This window comes from Mustelus asterias, chromosome 10 (genome assembly GCF_964213995.1).
Source record: "Mustelus asterias chromosome 10, sMusAst1.hap1.1, whole genome shotgun sequence".
Taxonomy (NCBI): Eukaryota; Metazoa; Chordata; class Chondrichthyes; order Carcharhiniformes; family Triakidae; genus Mustelus; species Mustelus asterias.
The window spans coordinates 87,986,547-88,006,393 of record NC_135810.1 but is presented as its reverse complement, the minus strand read 5'-3'; the positions used below and the strand labels follow the sequence as shown (position 1 = coordinate 88,006,393).

At 45.0% G+C, this 19,847-nt stretch overlaps 1 protein-coding gene across 10 annotated transcripts in view; it reads right to left on the bottom strand.

Moving 5' to 3' along the window:
* sgcg (sarcoglycan, gamma) overlaps positions 1-19,847 on the bottom strand; it is a 485,777-nt gene that overhangs the window by 110,765 nt on the left and 355,165 nt on the right. For 6 of the 10 annotated variants that reach the window (XM_078222135.1, XM_078222130.1, XM_078222136.1 and 3 more), the window contains one exon: positions 19,414-19,533. In XM_078222135.1, coding sequence (XP_078078261.1) covers positions 19,414-19,533 — 120 coding nt within the window. Of the gene's footprint in view, positions 1-5,944; positions 8,098-19,413; positions 19,534-19,847 lie in introns of those variants that run through there. The other 4 variants (XM_078222140.1, XM_078222137.1, XM_078222139.1 and 1 more) reach the window with 3 other exon arrangements.

Genomic DNA, 19,847 nt, shown 5'->3' with positions numbered 1-19,847 from the left:
ATATTTGAAGGGTTTAGTTTATCTGCTGCTAATAAAGTACCTTTTACTTCCCTGTACCAACTCTGATGAAGTTGTGAGTGGTGACAAATTGCTACAACTTATTTTTTACAATTGAGCCATGAAGCAAACATAATTTGACAACAAGCTCTAGATTTGATACACTTTCCCTGGAGCAGTTGTTAATGGATATGAGCAGAAGCACCATCACATATTCCAAATGAGTATGGTTCCCTGGATGCAGCAACGCTTGAATTTAAAATATGTAAACATCAACCGAGTAGAATGCTATTCCGTGCTTAAACTAGACCTTTCACTCCTTGGAAAACTAATTGAATTTGACAGAGCCGGGGAACTGAGCTCAATTAACACCGGCAGAGATACGGTCATTAACTTGGGATGCTTCAGCAATCTTGTCACTTTGAGTGTGTATGTTCATTCAGCTCCATCACACTTCCAGGTTCAGTAACTCCTCCACAATAACCACTTAAACTAAAACAAAAATATTTATTTAAGTAGAAAAAAAAGTAACTTTCATGTTCATTCTTTCTAATGGTAGTGCATGAATTCTGAAAAGGTTTGCATTTTAAAAATTCATTTACAGGGTGTGGCCGTCGCTGACTAGGCCAGCATTTATTGCCCATCTATAGTTGCCCTTGAGAAGTTGGGGGTGAGCCGCCTTCTTGAATTGATGAAGTCCCTGAAGTGTAGGTACACCCACAGTGCTGTTAGGGAGGAAATTCCAGGATGTTCACCCATCGATAATGAAGAAACGGCGATATCTTTCCAAGTCAGGATGGTGAGTGGTTCGGAGGGAACTTCCAGGTGGTGGTTTTACCAGGCATCAGCTGCCCTTGTTATTCTAGATGGTAGTGGTCATGGGTTTGGAAGGTGCTGTCTAAAGAATCTTGGTGAGTTCTTGCTGTGCATCTTGTAGATGGTATGCACTGCTGCCACTGTTCATCGGTGGTGGAGGGATTGAATGTTTGTGGAAGGGATAGCAATCAAATGGGCTGCTTTGTCTTGGATGGTGTTGAGCTTCTTGAATGTTGTTTGAGCTGCACCCATCCATTACACTCCTGATTTGTGCCTTGGAGATAGTGGACAGGCTTTGGGAGGTCAGGGGGTGAGTAACTTACTGGCCTGGCCTTAGATCTGCTCTGGTAGCCACGGTATTTATATCTTAGATTCATAGAATCTCTATAGTGCTGGAGGCCATTCGGCCGATTGAGCCTGCACTGACAACAATCACACCCAGGCCCTATCCCCTGGCACTGTGAGGCAGCAGTGTGCCACCACTGTGCCACTGTGCCGCTATGGCTAGTCCAGTTCAGTTCCTGGTCAATGGTAACTCTCAGGATGGAGGAGTACTAATTTATCAGCAGAGGGGAATGGTACGTATTAATCAGTAGGAGATTCCCTTGCACATGTTTGACCCGGTGCCTTGAGACTTCATGGGGTCCAGAGTCAATGCTGAGGACTCCCAGGACAACTCCCTCCTGAGCCATGGTAGGATTCGAACCCGGGTCTCCAGATCATTAACCTGGGTCTCTGGATTATTGGTCCAGTGATAGTACAACTGCGTCACCACCTCCCCATTGCATGCCTTGTACGAAGATTTATTTTTCAAAGATTTTCTTGTCTTCTAAGTTAGGAAGTGATAGAATTAAACTAAACCCGTAGAGGGTTTGTAATAATCATGAAAACAAATAAACCTTTAAGCCATATGAAACCTTCCATCTTCAAACAAAATCAGGGTTAACATATATTGTGACAACCTTCCACCTAGTAGGGTGATGGTTTGTGTCATGTTTGTCAACTCTGTGTTAAGCATCACCTGACGTTGTTCAGGACTGCCACTTTGGCATGGCAGTATCTGCTGCCCAGGGAGACAGCAAGCTGAAAAGGTGCAGGATTTGCTGGCCTCCGTTATCTCTGCTCCCTCTTCTCCGCCAGCCTAACTTTCACTTCTACTTACTTCTTCCAAAGTCCCTCCAACCAGTCAATCTTCAGAGTTCACGGCCATCAGTGACTCTTCAATGTCCATCAACTTTATAACTCCTGCAGATAGGTGTTCTTGTTGCCAACTCTGGATGCCCAAGAGTTGGTGATCCAGTGGCCAGTTCCCCTTACAGAAGGTCTTTGGTTATATGGCTATCATCCATCCGATGAATGTGGCTGAATCAATGCATTTGTCATCTGCTGAGCAATGAGTGCATGCTGATGGCATTAGCAAGCTCCAGGCCATCTGAGTTGTTGGCCTTGCCATGCCAAGAAATGCCAAGGATATGTCTGAGACAGCGAAAGTGGAAACTTCATCCTTTTCTCCTGCCTGGCATATGTCGTTCAGGTTTCACTCACATAGAGGAAAGCTCTGAGTCCACAGATTCGGTAAACGTTCAGTTTGGTGTTCTCAGTCAGGCTGCTGCTGTTCCACACTCTCTGACTCAGCTTGGACATAACAGCTGCAGTTTTTGCAATGCATGTGTTGATTTCGTGTGACAGATTGCTGGTGATTGTGGAGTCCAGATATGTGAAGCTATTAACAACCTCCAGCAGCACTTAACAATGCTGATAGATGGTGACATGGCAACATCTTAGACAATGATTTTAGTCTTCCCAATGCTGATGGTCAAACCAAAACTCTTTGCGGTGAGGGATTCTGTCCAATTGTTGTTGACAGCATTCCTCATAATGGAATGCTCAATTGGCATCATGAACGTAGAGCAGCCCTCTGATGAAGATATGTTGCACCTCAACCATGAATTTCAGATGAGCAAGTCTATACAGCTTTGCGCCAGTTCTAGGATGGATATAATAAGAAGTCTCACAACACCAGGTTAAAGTCCAACAGGTTTATTTGGAATCACGAGCTTTCAGAGCTCCTGCTCCTTCACCTGATGGACTTTAGCCTGGTGGTGTGAGATTTCTTACTGTGCCCACCCAAGTCCAACGCTGGCAACTCCACACTGGTATGGATATAGACATCCTCTGTAGATGACCCGAAAAGATATGACAGCAGCAAGGAGAAGAATATGCAAGGCCACAATCCTGTTTATCCCCACTGCGTATCTAAAGGGCTCCGATGTCGTCCTGTCATAACCGACCTAACCCACTGTAAGAGGAAAATAATGAATATGCTTTATGACAACAATTCATTAGTGAAGATATTGTGTATGGTTTATCAAGGGATATTTATAGCGGTTAAATGATCACGTCAAAAGGGACTTGGGAATCTATGTACTTTATTAAATGGACTTTTAGAGGGTTTTGAAACTATATAATTGTTTTCAGAAAGGCTAAGTAAAATTCCATACTCAGGGTAAAAGACAGCACCCAGCTAATATGCTGATGTGGCAAAGACGCACAACATCGCTTGCTGGATATTTACATGGTTAAACAGCCAGCTAATATCAGTAAAGTTCAGATGGCTTCAGGGTCCATATCAGTAGCTTGAATACCTGGTGATCTCTGTACTCCTCAAAGACCTTTAGCAGTACAAGGCCAAGTCTGGTTGTAACAGGCACTAGGGAGTGATTAGGCGGAGCCTCTGAGAGATGGGGAAGACAGGTAATGCTCAGGGTAGCAAGCACCCTGCCTTGTGAAAACCTGCAAACAGAAGAGTATGTGTTTAATGTTAATCTAAAACAGGCAATGTTGGAATTTACGCAATGTACTGCCTACGTGCTTCTCAAAGTATAAATGTCCAATGAGTTCTCAGTTGGGTAGGGTCCAGCTTCAGAGTCATTCTCTGAGGCAGTGCTCTCCCAACATGTCAGCAAATAAACGATCATTCTATATCTGAGACTCCTGAGATTATTTTGTGTAATAATCTGCTCCACAACACCATCATGCTGTCATTGAAACAGGAGTTCACATTCAGCAGCTTCAGCGAGCAGTCAGCTTTCTCCAGAAGCTTAAATAGACTGCCACTGCTCAGAAAATGCTTTGCTGAGATCAATGAAGGCAATATATATAGTGGTCTTCTTTGTTTATGGCATCCCTCTGTTGCCTGTCAGACAGAGAAGATCATGTCAATTGTAGATCTACCTGTTCTGAATCCACACTGGGATTTGGGATAGATACGTTCAGCCAGAATATACAGTTTGACAAGGGAAACACGGGTATATATTTTCCCCAGAATGCCTTGATCATTGTTGTTTTTGCTGTTGTCATCCTTGTTCTTGTACGGGGTCACAATCTTTGCAGCACACAGATCCTGGGACACTGCCCCCTCCCTCCGACAGAGAGGTTCATGCAGATGCTGCAGGAGTGCTGATTGATGATGGTATAGCAGCAGCACCTGGAGCTTTACCCATGGCAATGAGTCAATAGCTTTGCTGAACCTCTACTCCAGGTTTCACATCCAATTCTGCCAAAGCAGGCAGGCTTTCTACAGTGTCTAGATCTTCCTCAGTCACGTAATGTTCCACCTGTCTCTCTAACTGCTTATGGCAGTGGGTGCTGATTTCCCCTACCTTAGTTTGCAACTGAGTCGTTTTCCTTCCTCAAGGAGTTGCCTTTCTGATCCTTTCAAACCAGCCCCTCCCATTCCCTGTGTCGAAAGAGATCTGGATATTCAGGCAAAGTGGTAACCAATAGTCAATGAAGATTTTCTTTCAAATTTCTAGTCGGGAAGTGGTATAATTAAATTAAACCATTGGAAGTTGTAATAACCATGAAAGCAACATGAATCTGAAAGACATACAAAATCCTCCAGCCTCCCCACAAACTCAGGGTTTAAACCTATATAGACAAAAAATTCATTTTCCATTTACTACTTGAAAAAACCTTCGGTTTCTGTCTTCTTGAATCATTTTAGATGTAACTTATGTTTTCACACATGACCCATGATGTATTATAAATACTCCATTTGTCAAGAACTGTAACTCATCAATCATGAGTTATCTGATCAATATCACTTCAAAAATGCGTGGCTGGCATAACATTTATGTAATATTCGGGGGAGGAGGGGTAAGTGGCACTTTGTCTTATATTGTAGTCACAACAACATCAGTACCTGTCCCAAAGCCAGTAGTCTTGGGTTTTCAGAGATCGGGGTGCCTTTTAAAAAAGGCACCCCAATCTCTGGTTTAAAAAAAAGAGGAACCACCCCCTCCCTGCCATGTACATGGAGACCACCCCACACGGGCAATGCAGCTCTGATGAGAAACCCCCATGTACATGAGGAACCCCCATCACCATGGACATGGGGAACATCCCTTTTGGAGCTCCCCTAAGGAACCCCAACCTGACAGTGGCCCTGACATCCTGGCACTGGCCCTGGCACTCTCTCACTGCCCCTGGCACCTTAGCACTGCACCCTGGCATTGCCCCAGCATCCTGGCATTTGCCAAGAGCAGTGCCAGGTGGAGTGCCAAGGGAAAATGCTAATGTGCCAGGGCAGTGTCAGGGTGTAATGCTGGGGAAGTGTAAGGATGCCAGGGGGTTGTGCCAGCATACAGTGCCAGGGCTGTGTCTGGGGCAGTGTCAGGGTGCCAGGGCAGTGTCAGGGTGTAATGCTGGGGAAGTGTAAGGATGCCAGGGGGTTGTGCCAGCATACAGTGCCAGGGCTGTGTCTGGGCAGTGTCAGGGTGCCAGGGACAGTGTCAGGGTGCTGTGCCAGGGTACTGCTAGGGCATGTCCCTCTCCCCCAGGTGGCCTAACATACTTGTGCACCCCCTGGTCAAAACGTGTTGTAAACCTCACCGATGTGATGTGACAGTGATGGAACAAAAGAAAGCAGTATCCTAAAACCAAATGACTCTGTTACAATTAACACTGTTACCATGGAACTACGAGAAACAATTTGTGATCTTGAGTGCAAATTAAAACTTCAAAATGGTGAAGTGATTGCTCTTGCAACAAAAGAAATTGACAAAACCTGCGCTGAGTGGGAAAACAACAAACAAGCATAATTTAAAAGAATTCATAAACTGACAAAAAAAAGTATCAGTTTTTTTTTATCTGATCATCAACATAATCTTAGCAAGGTCCCAACAGAAGAAAGAAATATGCAATTGAATATATTTTCTGGATAAGAGCACTGAAAGATTACTGGGGATGAATTTAAGGAGAATGGTAATCATACATTTAAACAGCAGGAGGACTGTTCAGAATGGCTGGCTGAGATTTTCTTTGCCAATTTGGACATTAAAAATCCTGTAGTCGTTAGAGTTTGGAGATTGGGTGCGATTTTCCCACCCCACTACGCTACTCGACCAGCATAGTGGGGCAGGAAATTTAAACGAGACTCAAAAAATCAGCTTTCTGCCTGGCGGGCAGCAGGTGGCAATTCTCCTCGGCCATATTTTAAAAATGTAATCAGCCTCGCACTGGGGAACAATGGGCAACGGTACAAAGCAGTTTTAAATATTCAGCAACTCATTTAAATGCCTTTATGGAGCTCTGGACACTATTGTCCGAGCTCACTTGGCTCTCCAACCTTGCTGGTGAAGGTTCCCATCAACAAGGAACACAGCTAGTCCCCCAGCAACAGGGACCACACATAATGGCCATTGAAACCCCCCGGGAGGTGGCATGGGGCAGTACCCCTTGGGCAGTGCCAGCCTAGCACTGCCAGCCCAGGATCCCAGTCATCCTGGCACTGCCAGCCTGGCACACCGGCAGTGCCCACTGGGCACCAGGCCGTGCCAAGGGGTGGGGCCTCTTGTGGGCAGGGCCTCAGGGGGGCAGAGCCAGATGGGGGAGGCAACGGGAAGGTTTTGGGACCAGAGATCGGGTTTTGAGGCTGTCGATCGGGTGGGCGGGGAGTGTGATTGGGAGGCTGGCGATGTCCAGGATGGGGCAGTCGAGGCCTGCGATTGGGAGGTTGGCAATTGAGGGTGGGGATGTCAACCGATCTGGGAGATCGGCACAAGCCCGATGACCCCCTGAACACTCTGCTGCCGGCCTCTGTAGCGGGTTTAGGCTCCGTCCTCCTCACTGGTGTGAATCGCCTGACGGCCTCTGTATTGCACAGATTGCCGTAAATTCATGATACTCAGCTTTCCCATAAAAGGGTGGGAAAACCTTCTGTTTTCCTGACCGTTGGACCCTGATTTTCTTTGGGGAAAATTACCCTCAGAGAGTTAGAACCTGAACAGAGTGGTTGGAACAGAGTGTTAAATGGTCAACACTCTAATGAAAGGTTGTATCTGGTGTTAACAAGAAGCAAAAGCAAAGCTTTTGATTCCAGAGCAATTGTCAGAAATCAATGAGGTTATTTTGAGAAAGTTAACCAGACCCAACTAAAAGCACAATTTTCTATCCCAGGGCATGGAAAATCTGTAAAACCTACTTGAAATTAGAAAGGAGTTCTGCTGTGATGAAAGGCAAAGTGAAGCCACCAGTATAAAACAAAGTTTCATTCCGAAGAGAGTTGGAATTGCAAGAATTCATGTGCTGAACTTTAATCCCAATTGCCACAAGAGATTGGCTGTGATGGGTTAAGGCTGATAATGCTACCAAGACAGACTGTTTAATGTTGAAATGTGATAATAAGCGACAGTATTACTTGTACTTTCTTCAGTAAGTTCATTGCTAAGATGTTTAAAGTGTTGTAGAAAATGATTACTGTAGTCATTTTTCATTTTATAGAGAGCTGGTGTTATGAATGTGAAGTCTTACAAAATGGTTATATTTTAAACTGTCTCTTTAATTTAATGTAAATGGAGTGAAGAGAGTCATATGATCTTCTATGAGCTCTGTCCGACAATAAAGGAGACCGACACCAATGAAACGCATGTCTTCGGTTGAACATCTGAAATCCAAAGGCAGAGGCAGATGTTTTGGTTATTGCCGACTTTCAGTCTCAGGGACTCTGAGCAGGTATAGAGAGAGTGAGAATGGCAAAGAACAGCAGTAGGTGCAGAGCAAAAAGGGAATCAAGTGGAGCATAAATGCTGACATGAACTGGCTGGGCTGAATGGCCTGTTTCCATGCCGTGTATTCTATGTAATTCCATGCAATAACTCTTGATATATGTGGGCCGGGATTTTACAACGTCGCTCAGGTAAAATCCTGCCCCGAGACCAATGGAGAATTCCGATCTGCGAGCTTTGCTCGCCCCAATTCCAAGGCGGGCATGCTGGTAGGTGGCTGCAGGGAAGAAAATGTCCAATTACTTTTCTATATCTCAATATAATGTTTCTCACATCAATGGAGGCAGTGGAAAGCAGTGAAAACATAACTTTTGATACATGTTGAGTGACCTAATTTAATCACGTCAGAATAATGAACTTAATTTTTACTTCATTCTCAGATCACTGAAGCTGAGATAAATGCTGATCCTGTGCATTTTTCCTCATTACCATTTTAATTTCCACATCACAAAACACAGAGTTAAATTAACTGATTGATATTTTGTATTTAACCTTTTAATAGTGAATGCATCTACTAAAATAAGTAATTTACAATTATGCAAATTACATGTCGATTTGAGGCCAAAGCTGCAATGGAGAATTCATTGCATCAATGTGTAATACATAATGTGAAAAGCTGAGTTTGTCAGGAGACAAATGATGCCGTTGATTCATCATAATAACATGTGATGTTTTGGTAACCCAAAGTGGATTACGTAGAGTAATTTCATGAAAAGCAGCTTGTACTGGTTACTTCTAATAAACGTCGCTCCTTCTTGATATAGTCACGGAGCATATCCTTCACTCAACAGCATTTGTTCTCTCTTGAACAGACTAGTGATATCATTGTGCGTCCCCAGTATGTGTGCCATTATAATATATACCTGTCGTTATAATGTTCCCTTAGGAAATCTAGGAAAAGCTAAGAATAGTCGCCACACTGCAGCGTGGCCTGTAATACTTCTTTAAGAAACTCACTGTGGCATTCTCAGACTTACTGCAGACTTAAACAATCACGATCGCAACCTGGACACGATTTCACGCAGGTTGACCTCAGAGTCACCAAGGACCCTGCCTTGCCATCTGCGGAGGAGCCACGGACAGTTGCACCCACGTCACATTCTCTCGTTGAACCAAGCGCCAGCTCAGATATGGGCACGTCGGTGAGCAATGCCGCGTCGGCTCAGATGGTAGTGTACAGTGGTGAGGACACACCAGACCCGCATGAGGAACTGGCAGAGATTGCCCAGAACGTCGGCAAGGAGGATTGCTGGAGACCAGGACCAGGCTGGGTCTGAGGCAAATGAGCCTCTGGAGTCGTCCTGCAGGTGACAGATGCTGGATGTCCAGTGGGATGCGTGGGGAGATCCGACGGAGATCCCTGAGAATCTGTGTGTCACGGTCTCTGTCATGGAGGGGTCCATGTAGAACGAAAGCATTGCAGTGACACAGAGTTCTGAGCACACAGCCTCCTTCACAGAGAGTCATGACTGCCAGGGAGAAGCAGCTCCAGCTCCAGAATCAGGGGTTTCAGGGATTGCGCTTAGACCAGCAGGCCCCCACACTGTCAGTAACCTCAGCAGCTCACTGTCATTGTGAGGGATGGATGAAGCATCTCGTCTTTTTGTTAGGTGCCCATCCATCAATGGTGAGCAGTGAGGTTCAAACCAACATCATGTTGGTGGATGTGTTGCATGTCGCATCTGTGAGCTCCTCTCAGGATGTGGAGATGCCGGCGTTGGACTGGGGTAAACACAGTAAGAAGTTTGACAACACCAGGTTAAAGTCCAACAGGTTTATTTGGTAGCAAAAGCCACACAAGCTTTCGGAGCTCCAAGCCCCTTCTTCAGGTGAGTGAAGAAGGGGCTTGGAGCTCCGAAAGCTTGTGTGGCTTTTGCTACCAAATAAACCTGTTGGACTTTAAGCCGGTGTTGTCAAACTTCTTACTGTGCTCCTCTCAGGACAGTCCAGACAGACAAAGGCAGCAGCTCCTCTGCCCGTGCTTGTGGCCTCTAATGAGGCTGCGATGATGAAGACTTATTTAAGACTTATCTAGACAGCTATATGAACGGAGTGGGAATGGAGGGATACAAAAGAGTGGTCTAGTTTGGACCAGAGAGCGGCGCGGGCTAATTGTTCCTGGTTTCTCGTTTCAAGGCTTCATTCTATGATCATCTTGCTGGTGCCAGTACAGAGCGAGACTGCGGATAGTTGGGAACCTGTCTCGGGGGCAGGGAATTCATATGGTGTTCGTGGAAGTGGAAATGACTAGGGTTGGGAAGCATTTTCCGATCGGGGCCATTGTGATCTCCTGGACTTGTTTCGATCGCCTCAGGGGGTCGGAGAGGAATTTCCCAGATTTTCTTTTCCCCATATTGGCCCTGGGGTTTTTCACTCTGGGTTTTCGCCTCTCCCTGGAGATCACATGGTCTGGAATGGGGGGGTGGGGGTGAGTTAATAGGTTGTAATGAACAAAGCATCGTAGCTGTGAGGGACAGCTCGGTGGATAGGATATTGGTATGTAGATAGGCTGGAAAATTGGGCGGGGATCCTGGATTCAGGATTCAATCCTGGACCGGGGAGCGGCGCGGGCTTGGAGGGCCGAAGGGCCTGTTCCTGTGCTGTATTGTTCTTTGTTTGTTCTTTGAGTGCCCGGGCATGGCGCTGGATAGTCCTTCCCAGGTGGTGCCTGCACAGACTCTCCTGGCCGGAGGCATCAGTCTAGGTCACCAGGGGAGACAGCACATCAGTTAACAGCTGCCTCTAAAGCTGCTGTCAGTGAGGGGGCTGGGAGACACCAAGACACAGAACTCACATGTAGAAGCTCTATAAACACAAGGGGGGTTGTCACGGGTGATATAACTTCAGCTGATATGTGTTCAATGTTCAAATTGTATAAACATGACCACCATGTAAAGATGGCTTATGTTTCATGGTCTGAATGCGCTTTATGTTTTTTACAGATGTTGGGCATGGGAGTGGCTTGTGACAGATGGAAAGGGCTGTATACCTGATTTCATAGGTCGTTCCCTGGCATCAGGATCACAGGATGGCCTCATCAGAAATGTTCAGTAAGGAGGCGTCATTCTTCCCTCCCTTTCAAACCATGCCATGAAAGAAAGGAGAATCAAGGCCGCTATAGTTTCCCGCCTCCCACAAGGTTCCTCACTTCTGCAGCCATTTCCTTATTCTCAGCCCCCCCCCCCCCCGGCTCCTGACCAGACCCATCACTGGAGTCATAGAGTCATAGAGGTTTGCAGCATGGAAACAGGCCCTTCGGCCCAACTCGTCCATACCGCCCTTTTTTTAAAAACCCCTAAGCTAGTCCCACTTGCCCGCATTTGACCCATATCCCTCTATACCCATCGTACCCATGTAACTATTCAAATGCTTTTAAACGATAAAATTGTTCCCACCTCTACTACTACCTCCGGAAGCTTGTTCCAGACACTCACCACCCTCAGTGTGAAAAAATTGCCCCTCTGGACACTTTTGTATCTCTCCCCTCTCACCTTAAACATATGCCCTCTAGTTTTAGACTCCCCTACCTTTGGGAAAAGATATTGACTATCTACCTTGTCGATGCCCCTCATTATTTTATAGACCTCTATAAAATCACCCCTCAGCCTTCTACGCTCCAGAGAAAAAAGTCCCAGTCTATTCAGCCTCTCCTTATAACTCAATCCATCAGGTCCCAGTAGCATCCTAGTAAATCTTTTCTGCACTCTTTCTAGTTTAATAATATCCTTTCTATAATAAGGTGACCAGAATTGCACACAGTATTCCAAGTGTGGCCTTACCAATGTCTTGTACAACTTCAACAAGACGTCCCAACTCCTGTATTCAATGTTCTGATCAATGAAACCAAGCAGGCTGAATGCCTCCTTCACCACTCTGTCCACCTGTGACTCCACTTTCAAGGAGCTATGAACATGTACACCTTGATCTCTTTGTTCTGAAACTCTCCCCAATGCCCTACCATTAACTGAGTAAGTCCTGCCCTGGTTCAATCTACCAAAATGTATCACCTCACATTTGTCTAAATTAAACTCCATCTGCCATTCGTCAGCCCACTGGCCCAATTGATCAAGATCCTGTTGCAATTGGAGATAACTTTCTTTGCTGTCCACTATGCCACCAATCATGGTGTCATCCGCAAACTTACTAACCATGCCCCCTATATATCACCCTGGAGAGCTGCCTTCCTGTCTTCATCCTCCAATGAGTCCCCTCTTCATAGAGCCAGATTATGTAGGATGCAGATACACAACAACAATAAGCAAGACATGCTCTAGAGGACATTGCCGTGCTCCCCATGATCAGTCCAGGCAGTGGAACCTCATCTTGAGCAGCCCAATGGTTCTCTTAATTACCAGCCTTGCAAAGGTATGACTTCATTTATATCCTCTGCTTCTGTCCATGGGTGTGTCTGAGTGGCGCCAAGAGCCTCCTTTTTAGGGGAGAGCCTTTGTCACCCAGGAGCCAACCATCCGAATGAGCTGGAGCGATAAAAAGCTTTGGTAGCTTTGAGTATCACAGGACGTGTGCATCATAGGAGCTGCCAAGCTGCCTGACCCAGTATCTGTGCCTTTTGATTGCAAGCGATCTGGATGTTCAGGGGGGGGGAAGCTCTTTCTGTGGATGCAAGCACCTAGCTCACCCACTGGCACCTTTAAGACCACTTGTGTGCAGTCTATGGCACCTTGGAAGTGGGGGAACACAGCCATTGCAGCAAAGTCTCTGGCTCGCTCACCCTGGCTGGCTTCATTGGCCCAGTAATGAATAAAGTTCATGACTCATCTGAAAAGAGCGCCAGTAACCAGCTTGATGCAGATTGGAAAACACCACATAGATCTCCCACTGACATTTGGAAAGAACTGAAGACAAAAATGTTCAGGGCCGCTGTTATCTTGCCACTGGTATAGGGTGGCCATTGACATAGGTTGAGGCAATCTCTGGGTCAATCATCTGGCATATGAAGGTCACAGTCTCTTTAGAGAGGCAAAACTTCCTTCGGCACGGGACCTCCCACGTGTCCAGATAGCTACAGCATTGCCTGTAAACTCTGGCTGCTGGATAATGGTGTCTTTGTGGACCTTGCACTTCCTGCTGGCCTTGCACTTTCTGTTGGCTGCACCTTTCTTCTCACAGGTCGCTCTCTGGGGCGCTGCCTGTGGACACAAGGCCTCTGCTCCTCCCTCTCCAGAGGAGATCCCTCCAGCAGAGAGACAATCCCTATTTGCTGGCTACAGAAGTCGCAGGGCAGTGCCCTGAAGGGTGCACGCAGCAGAAAGCCTCCAAGAAAGTTTGTAAGCCAAAGAGTCCTCCAGAAAACCCAGGAAACGCAATGAATTGTCAGAAAACCACCTACAGCCAACTCTCACCTAGACTCCTCCCCTCTCACATTGCCATGGCTCTGGCCAACTTCTATTCAGCTCTGGATTAAGTTTCAATTAAAAACAGGATAGCTGCCTGGCCTGTGTGCCAACGCTAAATCACACGGCCCTTTTTAATCCGCCTAATTTCCTGGTTAATTGTTAGTGGATATGTTTCCGACTCCCACAGGGGCTTGCCGACTGTATTAGGCCTGATGGCACAATGAAATTGGGGTGCCTGATGTTTTCTCACAATTTCATGCAAGTTTGCAGTGGGGGGCGGAGGGGGCGGGGGGGGTCTGCTGGCTGCACGCCCGCTCCTTTAGCATAACAATCAGGCCCTGTGCTGCACAACGTTTTTGTCTGGTCGTATCTCTGGGGAAAGCAGTGCTATAGTAGTCAATAAAAATGCTGCAGAAGACATAGGAGCAGAATTAGGCCACTCGGCCCATTGAGTCCACTCCGTCATTCAATCATGGCTGATATTTTTCTCATCCCCATTCTCCTGCCTTTTCCCCATAATCCCTGATCCTCTTATTAATCAAGAATCTATCTATCTCTGTCTTAAAGGCACACAATGACCTGGCCTCCACAGCCTTCTGCGGCAAAGAGTTCCACAGATTCACCACTCTCTGGCTGAAGAAATTCCTCCTCATCTCTGTTTTAAAGGATCGTCCCTTTAATCTGAGGTTGTATCCTCTGGTTCTAGATTTTCCTACTAGTGGAAACATCGTCTCCATGTCCACTCTATCCAGACCTCGCAGTATCCTGTAAGTTTCAATAAGATCCCCCCTCATCCTTCTAAACTCCAATAAGTCCTCAACCGTTCCTTCATAGAATCCTACAGTGCAGAAAGAGGCCATTCGGCCCATCGAGTCTGTACCAACCACAATCCCACCCAGGCCCAACCCCCATATCCCTACATATTTACCCACTAATCCCTCTAACCTATACATCCCGGGACACTAAGGGGCAATTTAGAATGGCCAATCAACCTAGCCCGCACATCTTTGAACACAATGTTCCTCATGCGACAAGCTCTTCATTCCAGGGATCATTCTTGTGATCCTGCTCTGGACCCTTTCCAAGGTATGCAGAGAGTAAAGCAGTATTGTTACTGGCTATGGCTGGGTTACGGGTTCAGTGTGCAATAAAATCCAGCAACGTACAATGGAACTTTCAGTGTGGTTGAATTATCACAACTTTCCAAATTTGTGCAGATGCAGTTATCTATGTTTGACCGTACGACAGTGAAATACAATGGTAATGTTATATTATGAGGACGATCCAACAGTTATTAACATTGGGCAGCAAATTACTTTTCGCAATAAGATGTTCTGGGTCATGACTTACACGAGGGGACAGCACCACTTTGGAGACCAGTAAACCATCTCTCGGTAATAAAACACCTGTGACCTATGAAAACATTTTTACCATTTCAGTAAGTCACTCTTGGACAAAATTATCTCAGGATGGCCCTAAAAATGTACTTAGTTCACTTCAGTACTGCATTTAAACTAACTGTTGTTGGCCAGAACATCAAAAGTAGAATGATAAATAAGGTAGTAACACAATTACATCATGTTCGCTTTATCTTAGTATCAGCAGTAACAAAATAAGATCTAATGGTGAAAGTGAAATTTGTTTCAGTGGAAATGTCAGCACGGGCAATGGAGCACTTTAACTCATTTCACTTTCTGTCAACACAAAGCTCTCGTAGATTGATTATAGTTTAGAGAAAAGCTCCTCAGTATCTTCTTGGCTCTCCCTAAATAAATTCTCCCTGCCATCCACTTGAAAACAAGTTTGAAACTATCCTAATAATCTGATGCTGGATCCTGTCAGTTAAAGGGAGGAAAGCTTTGCACTAATAATCTTGGCTAGATTTGAACCAGGTCTCAGAGGTCAAGGTTCACCCAGTCTGAAGGCAGAATGCGACAGATACCTGCATGGTGTTGGCAGCGAATGTAGCCTTTTAATTCTCCACCTTGCTCTCAGGCTGACATTTCTATCCTTGGCCTGCTGCAAAGCTCCAGTGAGGCTCAACGTAAGCTTTGAAGAACTGCACCTCTTCCTTTCAATTAGGCACTTTACAGCGTTTTGGTAGCACGCCGAGGATAGAAGTGCCTGCCTGAGAGCTGAATAAAAATCTCGTGACAAAAAATGAAACCATCGTCAAATCTCATGAAAACTCATCTGGTTCTTTGGGGAAAGAAATCTGTCGTCCTTATCTGGCCTGGCCTACTTGTGTGACTCCAAATCATAGCAATGTAATGCCCTTTAGTAAGCAACCCAGTTGTATCCAACCACTACAAAGTAATTTTGGGGGCATCGACACCACATCGATTGCAGTGGTTCAAGAAGGCAGCTTACCACCACCTTCTCAAGGGCAATTAGGAATGGGCAATTAATGCTGGCCTAGCCAGCGAAGCCCACATCCTGTCAATTAATTTAAAACATACACCAAGGCAAGCAAGCAGTTAAGTTTTCAACTTGGCATCGGAGTGTCTTTTATCTGAGCTACAGTATTTGGTAGGTTCAGCTTCCTAGAACAAACACTGACCACACTAATAATAATAATACAAACCTGTCAGGCTGAAAAGAAAATTGGCAAAAGCTACAGACTGGATGTTTCCTGTCTCAAAGTTTTTTTTTGCAGCATGTATTTTGTATCTGAAACTTTACTGGGTCACCTTGGGCAGTATGCACCAACCCACTTCACTTGGTATTCAGTTGTGAATAACCTGATGGAATTATGCTCAAGGTTATTTGCAAGGGAACATTTTCTCTCTCACTATTCACTTCTGAGAAATGCCTCTTACAATTAATACAGCTTGGGGTCTGTATTGCTTACTTACAACTTGCAATCTTAAAACTCAGCAACTACATTTACTTTCTTGATGCCTGTTTGTGGCCAGCGAGCTATAGTCTAATATAAAATGGCCACGCAAAGGAAAGACACTACTATGGCCTGATGGGAAATATGGCTAACTTCAGAAGAGAAGGTTTTAACTCCAGGCAGAGAGTAAGTGGCTGCAAGAAGAAGTGATTTCTGTTTACTTGCGATAAACGTCTTTGGTTTTACAATGGCTAATAAAGTCAGTAGGATTCTGGATAACGGTTGTTTTCAAGGGAGAAGTTGTAACACACATCCTTGATAATAAGTTTATTCTCATCAATCAAATGGACAGGGAACAGATACAAAATGGAGTCAAAAGACTGAGGATTACTGCCTTAAGGTCAGGCAGCCAGCAATAAACCAATTTGAATGATGTGCCCATAGTCAGTGCCTACGTGTAGAAATGCAAGTCTTCCAGCCAGACTCAAAGGATTAATTGTGGAGTTAGGAATAGACTAAGAAGAGAAGAACAGAAGCAAGAAGAAAAGGAAACCTCAAACTTTAAGCTTGATAAAGTCTGACCCCTGTCCATGTCCCTCCAGTACAAGTGGGTAGAGACATCCCTACAGGTCCATTAGCTAAGTACAAGTAGTTAAAATCTATGTTTGTAAACTTATTACAGTAGGTTTATAGAGCAATAGAAGCATTGACTTGTGATACAGAATAAGAGAATCAGTCTTGCAGCAGTATTACATACTTAAAGTTTTAACATTTTCTTAATAAAGACGTGATTTGATTTAAAGATAGTTTTTGTGTCAATCAATTAACTGGAGCAAGGGTCTCGGTTAACACTGTCATTTTAGCTCAATAAAACTGATAATTGTTGCCCAATTCTACTTGAGTTATTGTTGACCTTATTCCGCTGCTAATATTGTTAAGCATCAAGTTCATCCTGTTTAACTTATTGAACATCCGATTAAAAAAGGAATGAGAGCAAAAAATGTGGTGCTCACTTTTGTTCAATATTCATTGTTACAATTCTGCTTTGTCTCATAACTTTGTAGCTGCCTGCGCTTGCCAGATTTCTTTACCGTGATGCTGAAGTAAAAAAGGTAATACTACAGAAATGAAACTGTTTGAACAACAGAAATAGCTCTATTGCTAGAATAACCTTAAATTGGAACAAACATCTCGTTTTAGAAATTCAAGCAGATTTCCCTTTGTTGGCAAATTCTGTCAGTCCACCTGCATCCAAGCAACTTGCTACCCCTGGAGGCTAGGTGAGGACATGCTAAAGCCCCTCAGAAAGATAAAGTGGTGCCCCTTTGCAGGGGTCTCCTAATGATAATCACTTGCATGGGATGTGGTATCAATTACACTAATTCACTCAAGAACCATTCTTCATGCATAAACTCGACAATAAATGTTGGCGGGCTATTTGACCATGAGGCATGGTCAAATTGACCATTTGAGATAAACACATTCCAGCCATGGTTACTGGATATTGATCAAGAATATGCACGCTAATTAATATTGTTTTGTTCTCTTTTCCATATCTCAGGGCACGGATCCCAGCTGTTTTGCTTCAATCTTTATCCTGGACGAAACAAGCTAATGCAACACCGCTTGGAGACCTAACCTGGAACATTCTTCTTTGTTCAGTATCACACAATTTAGTGCACAAACCTATCGAGGCACCTTGCATTTTCACATTCTACTAGAGTAACTGGAGTTCAAATCAGCGTGTAACATGACAGGAATGTTATTCGCAATTCATTTAATCAGCATTGCCACGATTAAGAGTGCTAAGGTCAGCGAGACATTTAATTCTTGTGTAGCAGTATGATAAAACCCTCTCTTTTCACCTTTAAAACAGAATCTTGGGCAATGTCATTGTGTAAAGCGAGTTCCTGCCACAAATTCAGCGAATTTAAGGTGCTGGGAGCAGAAACAATTCCTTGGGAATTTTGGGCCAAAGGTTTTGCTTCATCTACTGACCACAAGAACAGAAAAATTAGGAGGAGTAGTCAATATGGTGCATTGAGCCTGATCCGCCCACCATTCAATACTATCATGGCTCACCTGGGGCTTCAACAGCACTTTCATAGAATCATAGAAACTACAGTGCAGAAGGAGGCCATTCGGCCCATTGGGTCTCCACCGACCACAATCCCACCCAGGCCCTATCCCCATAACTCCATGCATTTACCCTAGCTAGTCCCCCTGACACTAAGGGGAAATTTAGCATGGTCAATCTACCTAACCCGCACATTTTCCGGACTGTGGGAGCAAACTGGAGCAGCCGGAGGAAACCCACACAGACAGGGGGAGAATGTGCAAACTCTACACATACAGTGACCCAAGCCGGGAATCGAACCTAGGTCCCTGGCGCTATGAGGCAGCAGTGCTAACCACTGTGGCACTGTGCCGCCCATTCCCCATATTCCTCGATTCCCTGAGAGGCCAAAATCTGTCTATCCCAACCTTAAATATATTCAATGATGGAGCATCGAATTGAATTGCACAGCCTCAGTGTACAGTTCTAAAACCCTCGCAGTTAGACTTGTGTCTGAACTTAACCCTGAAATTATCAGAAATTAACATTAAAACATGGCATTGAAATTGTACAATTTGTGCGTCACTCTCATTAGGAGGTGAGGGAGGGTTACTGATGCCCTGATTTCAGTGGAGGTTGGATTCTCCAACCTCGTCTGCAGCTGGTATTTTCCAGTCCTGCTGCAGTGAACGGAGATTTGGCTGAGTGCTGAATTTTCCATTCTCGCTGTCATCGGTGGTGGGGCGTGAATGGTCAGAGAATTCTGGCCAGAATGTGCATTGATGGAAGCAGGTGGTAAATCCCTTCCTATAAACATGCACGTGCACAGTCTTTCTCAGGATTGGATTACCCAAGTAAACATTCAGTTTATGTTCATTTGTTAGTGTCACAAGTAGGCTTACACTGCAATGAAGTTGCTGTGAAAGTCTCCTAGTAGCCACACTCGGCGGCATGTTTGGGTACACTGAGGGAGAATTTAGCATGGCCAATGTACCTAACCAGCACGTCTTTTGGGACTGTGGGAGAAAACCGAAGCATCCAGAGGAAACCCACACAGACATGGGGAGAATGCACAGACTCCGCACAGACAGTGACCCAAGCGGGAATCTAACCCGGGTCTCTGGCGCTGTGAAGCAGCAGTGCTAACCATGGAACTTCCTATTATCCATGGCATTTACTGTGCTTACTTCATGGTGCGAGGAGTTCAGAGACTTAAGGAGCTGATTTAAATTGGGTGGCAACTACCTTGCCTTCCTGATGTGAGCAGTTCGTAACATTCGATACCTGTGACTCGCAGTCTGTCGGCGCCGACCACCACTTCATTCTCATCTGCGGAGAACAGCATTTTGCCTGTGTTTGAGTTGACTTCAAAGTGTTTTCCATGAACTTGCACCGTGCTGGGTCCTTGAGCCAAAAGAGAAACAATATCAAAATAAGAGGAGGTCCATGACATATGAAGTTTTCCTAAAGGAACAAAAAAAAAATCAATATCAAATCACCTTGTGAGAGAGTGCTTCAAAAAATGTTATTGATGTATTTTAAAGCAAAGGGCAAAGCTTGAACAGCAACTGCAGAAGCTGATGTGTTTGGAAAGTTTCTCAGCTCTTTGTGTTTCTTGGGTTCTCTGAATAAATGGATGAAAAGCTACAATTTTCAGTGAAGAACGCAAAAGCATTTTTAACATTGGAGCGGGTGTAAAATTGCAATGAAATGCTCTG